This window comes from Malaclemys terrapin, chromosome 1 (genome assembly GCF_027887155.1).
Source record: "Malaclemys terrapin pileata isolate rMalTer1 chromosome 1, rMalTer1.hap1, whole genome shotgun sequence".
NCBI lineage: Eukaryota > Metazoa > Chordata > Testudines > Emydidae > Malaclemys > Malaclemys terrapin.
The window spans coordinates 6,317,283-6,330,305 of record NC_071505.1 but is presented as its reverse complement, the minus strand read 5'-3'; the positions used below and the strand labels follow the sequence as shown (position 1 = coordinate 6,330,305).

The 13,023-nt window shown below is 44.5% G+C and overlaps 1 protein-coding gene across 1 annotated transcript in view; it reads right to left on the bottom strand.

Moving 5' to 3' along the window:
- GDI2 (GDP dissociation inhibitor 2) overlaps positions 1–12,531 on the bottom strand; it is a 29,131-nt gene extending 16,600 nt beyond the window's left edge. The window contains exon 1 of the mRNA XM_054015461.1: positions 12,375–12,531. Within this exon, the coding sequence (XP_053871436.1) occupies positions 12,375–12,419 (45 nt within the window). The 5' untranslated portion in view covers positions 12,420–12,531. The remainder of the gene's footprint in view (positions 1–12,374) is intronic.
- Between the last annotated feature and the right edge of the window lie 492 nt (positions 12,532–13,023).

Genomic DNA, 13,023 nt, shown 5'->3' with positions numbered 1-13,023 from the left:
TTTGCCCCATAAATACAAGTTGGATGGGCAAAGCAAGATGGCTGGTAGGGACAATATGGGATAGACAGCAAGAGTATGGTAGATCTTGGAGTATGTAGCCACTACATGCCAGAAAGCTGTAGTTTTTGACAACATGGCCACCAGGCAGACGTGAGGAATGGGCATCTTTTTAAGATGCTGTTACAAAGAGTATATGCCGAAGTAGTTATTTTACTATTTATTGCAAGGCAACTTATAAGCAGCAAAAATTGAACAGATGCAAGCAATCCAAAGTCCAATGTTGATTTGACAAGTCAATACAAGCCTGCTAGTCTTGAGCATTTTTGTTCGTGATAAAAGCCATTGATATCAAGTGTTTCAAAACAGCTGTTCTAGATATTCAGTCTGAAGTATCACTCCACGTTGTGAACATCTCTTTTTCAGAGTGAAGCTTGTCAACCTGTTATAGGCAAGTGACTTTTGGCAGACTAGGAGATATACAGAAATGTAGGGCTGGAAGGGCACTCAATAGATCTAGTCCAGTTCCCTGCACTGAGGCAGGATTAAGTAATGTTACAAGACCATCCCTGACAGATGTTTAGCCTGTTCCTAAAAACCTGCAGTGAAGTCTATTCCAGATCTTAGTTAGAAATCTTTTCCTAATATCTAACACAAATCTCCCCTGCTGCAGATTAGCATGTCCACTAAAGGTAGGACAAGTAGTAGTTGTCCCCACACTCCCCCCATCAAATTAGAAGGAAAGCAGTGCCTGGCATCAGTGTTGACATGGACTGTAGAAGACCCAAGCTGTGTTACAGTTTTGCTGAGCTTTGTTCAAAACAGAAGCTACAGTGGCTCTCCCAATAATCTTTGGGAAGTTTTACAGTGCATGTGTGTCAAGCCAGGAAAGCTGCCTGTTGTGGGGCCACAGGTTACAGTTTAAAGATGTCCATCTTATGGGGAGATGCAGCTGCTGCTATAACAGCCCTAGACGTGCTAGCCAAGCTTTGAAGGACTCAAGGTCTTGATATTTCCATAGTAAGCTTCAGTTAAAACTGAAGGCTTATTTTGCCATTTGTTTCTGTTCAAGCCGATTGATGTGCAAAAGAGCATATCAACACACCACGGTTCTTATGAATTTGACTTAAAAGCCAACACAATTTTTATACTGCTGCTGCATGCGCCCTTTAAGAATAGAGATGTTACTGAACATTAGACCAAGGACTCCACTAGTCATTTAACATTGACCCAGTTGTGGCCCTTCTTGCCATTCACATGTTTGAAGTTAGAACACATTTACATTGGGCCTGTTGAGAAATAGCTGAAGTGATAGGCTGAGCATATCAATGAAACTGGGTTCCTCCAAGAGAAATGTTAGCTCTGAAAGTCTCAATGTAACTAGATTTAGCTATGCAACTCCCATTGAAGATAGCTGGAGTTGTGGCTAAACCCCCAACCAGCTTTGAAAAAATTCATAGCCTTTCTGCTCCAACTAACTGAAGTATTTACAGCCCTGAAGCAATTGTATAGACAAAGACCAGCACAGAGAGCAGCAAAGGCACATGCCCCCTCTGTGCCTCAACCCTGTTCAACAGGGACCACCTCTCAGAGTAAGAGCATAAGAACGGGGGTCAGACGAAAGGTCCATGTAGCCCAGTATCCGGTCTTCTGACAGTGGCCAATGCCAGGTGCTCCAGAGGGAATGAACAGAACAGGGAATCATCAAGTGACCCATCCCCCGTCGCCCATTCCCAGCTTCTGGCAAACAGAAGCTAGGGACACCATCCTTGTGCATCCTGGCTAATAGCCATTGATGGACCTATCCTCCAAGAATTTACCTAGTTTTTTTGAACCCTGTTATAGTCTTGGCCTTCACAACATCCTCTGGCAAAGAATTCCACAGGCGTTGTGTGAAGAAATACTTCCTTTTATTTTAAACCTGCTGCCTATTAATTTCATTTGGTGACCCCTGATTCTTGTGTTATGAGAAGGAGTAAATAACACTTCCTTATTTACCTTCCCCACACCAGTCATGATTTTATAGACCTCAAATCATATCCCCCCTTAGTCTCTTTTCCAAGCTGAAAAGTCCCAGTCTTATTAATCTCTCCATTCCATACCCATAGTCATTTTTGTTGCCCCTTTTCCGAACCTTTTCCAAAATATCTTTGAGATGGGCGACTACATTTGCATGCAGTATTCAACATGTGGGCATACCATGGATTTATACAGAGGCAATATGATAATTTCTGTCTTATTATCTATCCCTTTCTTAATGATGCCCAACATTCTGTTCGCTTTTCTGACTGCTGCTGCACATTGAGTAGATGTTTTCAGAGAACTATCCACAATGACTCCAAGATCTTTTTCTTGAGTGGTAACAGCTCATTTAGACCCCATCATTTTATATGTATAGTTGGGATTATGTTTTCCAATGTGCAGTACTTCGTATTTGTCAACATTGAATTTCATCTGCCATTTTGTTGCCATCACCCAGTTTTGTGAGACCCTTTTGTAGCTCTTCGCAGTCTGCCTGGGACTTCGCTATCTTGAGTAGTTTTGTATCATCTCAAAATTTTGCCGCCTCACTGTTTACTCTTTTTCCAGATCACTTATGAATATGTTGAATAGGACTGGTCCCAGAACAGACCCCTGGGGGAACACCACTATTTACCTCTCTCCATTCTGAGAACGGACCATTTATTCCTACCCTTTGTTTCCTATCTTTTAGCCAGTTACCAATCCACGAGAGGACCTTCCCTCTTATCCCATCACAGCTTGCAGAGTGAAGTGGTAGTTCTCCACATTCTATCCTTGACTTCTACATCCATGGTCAGAGGCATCAATAGTGATGGTAAGTCTTTTGGTCATGCCTATTAGCTTGGCAGATGAACGCTATCTGACCTGTATCAGGGGGTAGCCGTGTTAGTCTGTATCTACAAAAACAACAAAGAGTCTGGTGGCACCTTAAAGACTAACAGATTTATTTGGGCATAAGCTTTCGTGAGTATAAACCTCACTTCTTCGGATGCATAGAGTGAAAGCTACAGATGCAGGCATTATATACAGACACATGGAGAGCAGGGAGTTACTTCACAAGTGGTGAACCAGTGTTGACAAGGCCAATTCAATCAGGGTGGATGTAGTCCACTCCCAATAATAGATGAGGAGGTGTCAATTCCAGGAGAGGAAAAGCTGCTTCTGTAGTGAGCCAGCCACTCCCAATCCCTATTCAAGCCCAGATTAATGGTGTTGAATTTGCAAATGAATTTTAGTTCTGCTGTTTCTCTTTGAAGTCTGTTTCTGAAGTTTTTTTGTTCAATGACAGTGACTTTTAAATCTGACCTGGAGCTGGATATGCTAACAATCATCCTTAAGACATTCAGATGTCAAACGTTGCCCTCTAGAATGGCCAAGGGTTTAGTTTACTTCTTTAGTGAAACTAATGCCTCTTCTCCCAACTTCCTGAAAACCTGCTGCATGCAGCTGTCAGCCAAAAGCCATCATATCTAGCCAGGCTCTTTCACCAACATTCACCTTATGTTGTGATTAGTTTGCTATTTTCAGCATTGTCCACTGCTCTCTCTCTTTTTCCAGAGTCTGGTCTACCACAATGCTAAGTGAACCTGTTAACCCATATTGGTTAACAGTCCAAACATCTGCCCATTGTGGGTCTACATTTTAGTGTATGGTTCTCAAAAAAAAAAAAAAAAAGTTACAGAACTAGAATGTTCTGCTAGTCAACCCTTGTTTGCTCTTAAACAAGCCTTGTAGACAGAACATGGATATGTTGAACTAGAACACATTAAGGGCTTGTCTTCACTTCATTTTTAGGTCAAGCTGTAACTGGAGTGTTGCCTCTAACCTGACTCCCACCCATACACAGTTTCAAGCTCAAGTTAAGCGGTACTTTACTCTTAAGATACTAGCTTGTGTTGGTTGGGTTTGGGGGAAGGGGACATTGGTTTTTTCTTCAGCCTTGGCAAAACACACTAATTTTTGGCTAACCAAGTAAGCATATTCCTGACAGGAGAGGAAGGTACAATAACACCCAGAGTTCTCAAGTAACTACATAAACATTCTTAAGAGATGGTACAGGAACATACCAATCCCTTATAAGATAGGGATGGGATGACAGGATAAGGATGTTCTGTTCAAATTAGCAGATACAAGGAGAAGGTGGTAACTAGCAATATCTGGAGCGTAAGTAACTTGTTTGTATCAATGTATAAAAGGAGAAATCATAGAAGGGGCATCTTTGGCCAGCCAAGGGGGCAGCATCTTGGTATACTCACTGAGCTGGTCCCATTGTTGTGGTCATACATGTTTCTAGATCTGTAACCATGGAGCCAGGGCACTAGTATGGTGCTTTGTCAACAATAAACCCGGCTGAGTGTCTTCGCCACCAAATCAAGCCTGTGGTCTCTTTATAGTAAGATCAAGGTCTGCTGAATTCACATGTTAGCCACACTAGCAGATGGAGCTCTGATGTTGCACTAAGAACAGTAACACTGCAGCAGCAACATTCCTCAGCACCTACCAGTGCCAGAATTCAGGAAGATGTGAATCTCTTTCGAGTAAAGTGAAGTTATTGCTGGTTAGTTACATAGCACCCAAATGGAATGCATAACTACATGTCTAGATTGCCTTTGTCCTGAAGGAGGGTTAGCCTAGCTACTGCTCAATCCAGAAAGAAAAGCCACACTGATTGCCAGCTCTGCTTCTCTAAGATTAGTGATCCCTACCTGAGAGAGGGTGCCACCAAGCTGTATTCTGACAGTGAACAACAGGATTTACCAAGTGCAATTAATTCACTGGCTGATTTGAAGCCCTGGACTCTGTTCACTAAATTAACCTGCAGAGTCTTCATTTGTTGTCTTGTGGATTTGGCTTGACAGGTCCTCATTAACAGAATGGCTTGTCCGCCATGTGCCTACACTGACTTATTTGAAAAATTAAAATCTGCCAAAACACTGGCTTGTCAGGTCTGGCAGATGGTGGTACAGCACTGATCATTTCCATGAGAAAGCGGAGTAGGATTGCAAAACAAAAGAATAAAGTCAACTTAACATATCTGAGTTATTCTAATGCCTTCAATAACTAAATTCCTGAAGCCAGATGACTTCCTCTCCCCATTAGTGACACAAATGGGCATTTTAGGTATCTTTTGCCTCATCTCTCTCAATTCACAGGTGTATGCCACTTCCAGCAAGATAATCTTAAGAGGAAGCAGCAGAAGATTAATTTGGAGCTTGGCAGAACTCATAGAAAGTGTTCTAGTTGCCTCATTCCTTCAGTTCTGTACTTGTCTAACCTGGATTCTTCTTGTAGTTCAGGCTTTAAGAACTAACACAATTTTATTTAAGATCCATTTGTAATAGATTAAAATCCATGCAACGAACGGCCTGCTACACTACTACCAAAAGCAGGTTCTCGCACACAGCATTGGAGTTCAACTTAAGCAGTTTGTACCCAAATGCCACGAGCCTATGTCAGATGGAGAAGGTGAAAGAGGCAGCAACATACTGTATGAAGCCTTGTTGTGTCCTGTATCAGGCTGATAGGGCATCTTTTTTCTCTGATAAGATAGCTGCAGATAGAGACTGTCCAAAGGCAAACTTGTTGGCTGACCAGGCTTTTGAGGCCACATCCATGCCCCAGGTGCAGCAGTTCACACCTGGGACCTCACTGCTGAAACTTTATGCCCATATGACAAATTGAGATGGGGAAGTTAGTCAGAGAACATAATAAGAACCTCCCTCCCCAGAGGCTGAAGATGGAGCAGTTTGTGGCCCTCCACCCATTTTATTGGTAGAACCAAATCAGGCCCTTCAGCCTGCCACATGGAGTTTTTAAAATAAGTTAGAGCGGCTGCTGGAACACAAAATATTGCTGAAACTGCATCAAGGCTTCTGCCAGGGAAAGGGGCCCAGATAGCCCAGGGAATCTTAAAGTGTAAGAAAAGAATGAATAAGCAATGAGAAAGAGTCTTAGCACGCTCACTCTGCATATAAATCAGGATGAACACCCAAGGGATAGTTTGAATAATCAGAAAAGTGAAAGTTAGTATTAACCATACTCATTGCAGCAATGTGCCATTGAGCATATGCAGTCAATCAGTGATAAATCCTTTTAGACTGCAAGCTCCTTGGGGCATAGACTGTTTGTCCAGGGCATGGCACACAGGTTTCAAAACAGGTTGAGGGCCTTTCGGTGCTAGTTGTCAGATAGCTGAAAGCAGATTCCCTTTGGCCTCATGCTTAAGTATCCATCCAAGAGCCCAGTTTGTGATTCAGTATAGTCTGATACAGTAACAGGCAAGGAAAGATATGAACCCATATCAACAAAGGGACCGAAAAAGATAACTTAAGCCCCAGTGCCTCTGAGCTAAGCTTCCTAGTGACAGCTTTTCACAAGCAAGGACACCAAGTGACCTGCCCTGTTTACATGAACAGGATTTGCTTCTCTCTGCTGGTGCCAACATGGTAGGAGTCTCACTCTCAAACAGAAAACCTTCAAGGAAAAAAAAAAAAAAAAAAAAAGGTCTGAGTTTGTATGGATTTTCTCCTAGAGCTTAGTGCCAAGTATGACAAGTTCAGAAACAGCCTCAAACTGCCAGAATGATCGAAACTTCAGCCAATTGTGTCATTGTCTATAGGGGGAAAAGATTCTGTATTCAAGTGATCTTGTGACACAGCCTCTAGTTTAGAAGATTACGTATTAATTTTAAGATCCACTCTAAAATACACATTGAGGCGTAAGTGTTCTAACCTAACAAGTTGGAAGCCAGGTGATCCTGACAGGCAGTGTATCAGTAGGTGAAGATCTTCACTTACTAGAGAAAATACTACTCATCTTTAAGTTACATATACTAGCTGGCTGCATGTATATTAAAAGCTCTCCCCTCCCGCCCCCACAAAAATCTCCAGGAAGCTCACAGCACTATCATTAATATATTCCAACCAATGGATATCAAGGTAGAAGAGCGTTAAGTCAGCTAATGTTAAAGCTCTGATTAATGGGATATCCCATCTCATAATCAGCTACCAGAAGAGATGACGTGCACAAAACAGTATGCCATCCATTTGGAAATTACATTCCCTCAGAGGTAGATTGAGGTTAATCAAGGAATCTAAACCAAAGTTGTTACCTATGCAGTTGCAAATCAACCCCAAGATGCAGATCAACTGACAGGCTGAAAAGTTGAGTTATCTTGAATTGTTTTCTATAGGACCAGTATCTACTGATGTGTTTGTATAGCAATTTAATCTGTGGTTACAATTTAGTTATATAATTTTTGCCAAGGTGGAAAAAAAATCTAATTTGGTGTATTACTATATGACACAGAGTGAAGACTTACATGGAGATACTGTTATGACTAGGACTTTGTTTGAATGTATACTGATTTGACAGGCAATCAAACCAGACTTCTCCAGCCCCAACTACACTTTACTTTCTGAAGTGAGCTCAAGCCATTACATAATTTCTGATTAAACTAAGAAAATAAGGAGAGGAAAACATTAGTAACAAGAGGTTTGGGATCAATTTTGTTTAAAATAATATTTTCCAGATACTTGAAAGGCATTAGTGAGACATGTTCTTTCGCAGTGTTTAGAGTAAGCCTATCTAGACCTTTTCAACCAAGCATGCTATGGGAATATTTTTGACAGCGAACCCTGGCCAGCAAAAATTCATTCTTTAGTCTCTCTTTCACTTCAACCCATGCTCTTACACTCTGAAGATCTATCACATTCATTTAATGGAATGACACTGCTATCCATCCCTACGATGCCAACCAACACCAGGCTGGAACCAAGACATAGGTTCAATCTAACATGCACTCTAAGCACGTAACTTCTAACTACAATAACTAAGGTTTAGATTTTATTAGGGGCCTACTGACATGCAACTTTGAAATGCCATTCATCACCAGGATTTCTAGGACATAGTAAGAAAACTGCAGGGCATGTGGTAGCTCTGGTGTTGTACTGCAATCATAGTTTGCAGCAGTCAGCTCTGAAAATACAAACTATCCTTTTGGTACACATGTAGGCAGAAAGGCACCACATCTTAAGACAGATCAACATTTCTCCCCCACCATCCTCATACATGTTTAATTTGATAGGTCACAAGTAGCATCTAAGTTTTAATTCCTACAGACAAAAGATCTGTGAAACCTGTCATGAATGAGGAGTTCACATGTTCAGCTGTACTTTTAACTCTAGGAACACCAAGTTTCCTAGTAATTTAGGGTTGCACAAACATCCCAGCACCTCTTCATCAATACCATGACTAATTAGCATTGCAATTGATCCATCCTGCACTAAAGTAACAATAAAAGAACTACCAATTTGACTTACATAAGTGTATAAGTGTGGGTTTACTTTTCATAGGCTACCAATGCCACCAGGCTCCTTGGAAAATCAAACTCTGGAATTAGCTTGTTTTAATTGACTAGCAGATGTAATCGGTTTCTAAATGTTTCAACTGTTAGTGATGTGATGCCTTTGGATAGTCATAAGAGAGGCTTTTTAAAAATTTGTACAGCAAGTTTTCCCCCAATGTGACATAAGACCTCAATTGAGTAAGTATCAAAACTAACTATTTGACAATACAGTAGGTTAGCAGTTCTCCACAACATTTATGTAACAGTGAACTTATGGACCTGTCTAGAAAGATCACCACTAGACAATGCATGTTTTTTATGCCCCAGTATAAAGGCTTAGGCGATACTAAAGCTGACAACTTATTGATTTTATTTCACATTTGATGTGAGTGACAAAAAGGGGGAAGCAGCAAGTGCCTTTAGAACAATATTTGATTTTAAATTAGTAAAAAGAAAAAGGTGGTGGGATGTCATAAAGGAAGACATGTTAGCATGTGGTGTGATAGAGGATATGGCATTGAACAGAGTACTTTGGAGGGAGGACTCATTAAGCGGATCCCATTTGATGGGATTAACGCAAAGATGAGGATTTTATATATTTTGTTTTATACAGACTGGAATGTCAAAGTTCTTGACATCACCGTGTTGAGAGTTCAGCAACATTAGGTAAGTCCACCAAAAGTTGTGCTGATATGATGGCAATCCGAAGGACAGGTGCAATATAGCAACACTGTACTGTACAGACATCCGAGTGCTGACACACTTCACTAGTCCTAGGGATACAAGTTATTCTACAGTTTACTTCTGACAAGCAGGTTAAGCGTATTTCCATGTAGAATATATTAAGGTTCCTCATCTCTAGGAGCTCTGACATCTCTCCATTCCCCCCAAAACACACACACCAAATGTGAACCCCCAGAGACTCTTACACAGCTTCTCAACCGTCCCATAAAGCACCCTCCTCAAGAAAGTTTAGAAAACATGCCTTACTCATCTTCCTACCTCGGCCTCTGAAGGGAACCCTATCCGGCTTCTCTCAGATGAAGATTCCTTGAGGCTAAGGGGATGTGGCCAGCCAACATGTGATGTTTCAATAGGGGTTTGGGGATCAACAGGGCAAAGAGGTTATTCATGTCATTCTGTTGTAGCTTTACTCTCTAAGGGCTAGTCTACACTGGCACCGCTTTAATGTGGCTTGTGTGGTCGCGGCAGAGCTCTCCCAGCACTCTAAAAAAAACCACCTCCACAAGAGCCATGCTCCCAGCACTGGTGCACTGTCTACACTGCCACTTTACAGCGCTGAAATCTGCTGCGCTCGGGGCGGAGGGTGTTTTTTCACACACCTGAGTGAGAAAGTTGCAGCACTGTAAGTTGCCAGTGTAGACGGGCCCTAAGCCTCTACCCCAAGTAGTCACTGGACTCAAAGCCACATTGACCATAGGACAACAATTTCAAGCTTCTTGTTTGTTACCTCATTTATTTGAGGGAGCAGAAATCCTGTAGTCAAGTCTGAATTAGATTACCAGCCAAAAGTAGTGGTAAACATCAAAGCCGGAATCTATTTCCCTCTCAAAGTTGCAGTGTATGTTTATTGATCCCAATCCCTTAGCTATACCATTCCTCCCCTTGTTTCCATGCATTCACTCCCCCACATTTGAGTCTGTTCTTACAAAAAAAAAAAAAACTCAATTTTATCTCTTCATAGTATTGTTTTGAAGAGGAAAGTCTTTTAGAAGAATTTTCACAATTAAATCCAATACCTACTATGACTGGAGCTCCTAGGCACTACAGTACAAAGAAATAACAGTTAAATTCTACCCTTTACCACAAGCTAAGTTTCATTCAAAGCACTTTATAACAATACAGCCAGTTACTCAAGTATACCCATTCAAATAAAACTGTTGATCACCTGTAGCTCTTAAGAGATCACGTTGATCTTAATCCATTTAAGATGTGTGTTCATAAGATGAACACAAGGATGGTGCAGCTGGACAACCAGAAGAGAAGAATCCACTTCGTCTTGTAGCTCAGTCATGTAAGTTCACAATGAATGCACTAGATATGTAGGTTAAGTGCTTAGCTTGCCAACTCAGCTTTACCATCCTGTGTTTCAAATGCAACAATCACAGGGAGCTGCATTCAGGCATTAGTAGTGTCAAACTATTGTAGGCGGAAGAACCGAATACAGAAGTGTTTCTGAATAGTCTCTTGTTAGTTATTTGGAACTTGAGCCATTTCCCTAGTTTTTAATACCACATAGTACTAAAGTCAGTCAAAATATAAGACAGAAGCCCTATTTCCCAAGGAAAATAGAGGGAGCAGCTTGTGTTGCTATGATCCCCTCTTGCTAACAGGGAGATGGAGAATGAAACCAACTAGGATTGTATCAGTTTCACTCACCACTTTTAGAAGGTGGGACAAGTAGCAACTGTCAAGGTATCTCCCCCAGGGAAAGGGGTGGAAAGCCTTGGTTTCACACATTTAGCCAGACTAAGGCACACGTACTGTAGGAATAATCCTGTACCAACAGGGAATGGCCTACAGGAACAAATAGGCCATCTCAAATGGCAAAAATATGGCTATTTATCACCATAGGTAAAGCATCAGTCCCCAAAGCACGTAAGTGACAACAGCATTTAGCCTACGGTAGGAAGTGCATGCAGCTCTTTATAAGGTATTATCACAACCCTGACTCTGAGGTGCAGGGGAAAGAAAATGGGGGAATGCCCACCCACCTCAAAATGCAAAATTGTGTCTCTGTCCAGATTAGCAAGAGCAAGACAGACAGTTTTTAACAGTAAAGGAAACATTCATTCACAGCTATATTGTATTTTCTTTCTCCATTCCTGGAAAAGAATCATGTCTCTCTTATTCTGTGCAACTCACAATCCATCTCAGACTTTTTTCTCACTAAACCTGCATTAGCGAAAGTTAAGGTGGAGGGAGATTTCTCCCCCCAGTTCAAAGAATGAATAATAGGAAGTCAGTAACAGCAGACCCTGAAGCAGCAGCATTGTTACGTCTCATCTGCAACCTGCAAAGCATCCTCCTCCACCCCAGACGGAAGAGATTACCAAGGATTTTGTAGAGCACCGAGTATTACCAATAGTCAAATTTCAGCAGGGGAGAAAAAAGGGACAATTTATGAGCAGAAGCAGAAAAAAAAAATCCCTTGAAGGGATTGGTTGACTGTTTACAACTCAGTCACGCAATTGCTTGTTCTTTTCCCCACCCCCTGCTACTGCAGTCAGGGATTGACAGAGCATGAACGCTGCATTGAGGAAGGGAGGGGGGAAGAGAAAGACTGACTGCCTCCACCCTAAAGCTAGGCTTGTACCTTTCCAGCTCCAACCCCCGGAGATCAGAGTCCCAACTGGAAATCCTTAAACCCCAGCGCGTGCATTTTTTCGGGGGGGAAGGGGGGGAGCAATCAGCACCAGGCAATAAAGCCCTGTTGGGGTTGGATTGTTTTTTTCTAACAATTGCATTTCCTGGGGCCTCCTAGAGGCAGCTTCAGGAAACCTGATTTCCCAGTTCAATATTCAAAGCCCCCTCAAGCAAGGGAGACCCCACTACCGATCCTAGCACCGCAGTCGCACGGGAGACCCCCACCCACCCACGGGGCTGGGCAGGAGACCAGCCACCAGCTCAGGCCCCTGGCGGGACCCACCCAGCCCCGGCTCCTGGCCTGGGGATGAATGAGAGCGGCGGCAGGGCGGGGAGATGCGAGGAAGGGGGCAAAGCGGAGGGGAGGGGGGGGGGAATGGCGCAGGAGCGGGGGGGGCAGGGGGCAAGAGGCGGGGGGAGGGGCGGAGACGGGAGGGTTGGTGGGGGAGGGGAGAAGGGGCGGGGCCAGGGGGAGAAGTGGGAGGACGGGGGGGTCGGGGGGAATGGGGTAAGGGGCGGGGCGGGGGTGAGAGGGGACGGGGCGGGAGCCCGCCGCAGCGCAGCCCGGCCCGGCCCGGGGGCGGGAGCGGGGACGAGGCCCGGCCGGGCGCCCCCTCCTCACCGTGAGGCCGGTGCCCAGCACGATCACGTCGTACTCCTCATTCATGGCGGCGGGGTCGCGGGCGGGTCCGGGTCGCGGGGCTCGGGCGGGTCGGGCGCTGGAGGCCGCGGAGACAGAAGCAGGATAAAATGGAGACGCCGCCGCCGCCGCCGCCGTGAAGAGACCGCGCCAGGGGGGTGGGCGGGGCCGCCGCAACGAACCGAGGGGGCGGGGCCGAGCGCCAGCCCCTGTCAATCGCGCCCGTTCGGCTCCCCCCGTTGGGCCGCTCGACTGTCAGTCGGGAGGCTCCGCCCTCAGCCGTCGCTAAGGGGCGGGACGCCGGCCTTGCCAACGGGAATGCCACCGTGGTGCTGGGGGTGTGCGCCTGCGCGGACGGAGGCGGGTGCTGCGCTGACCCGGAGCCGCCGCGAGTGCTGCAGCGCGAGCCGCCCTGGGCGCCGCTGGTGCAAAGACAGAATTGCACTTCCTGAGCCGCCTGCTGCCGGGCGCGGAGGCATGGGGGGGGGGGGGGGGGGGGGGGGGGGGGGGGGGGCACAATGCATTTGCAGGGATGCCTGGCAATATATTGATTGCACCGCCTGTCTCGCTCCCAAGGCCCAGCAGAAATAGGGTGACCAGGTGTCCCGAGTTTATAGGGGCAGTCCCGATT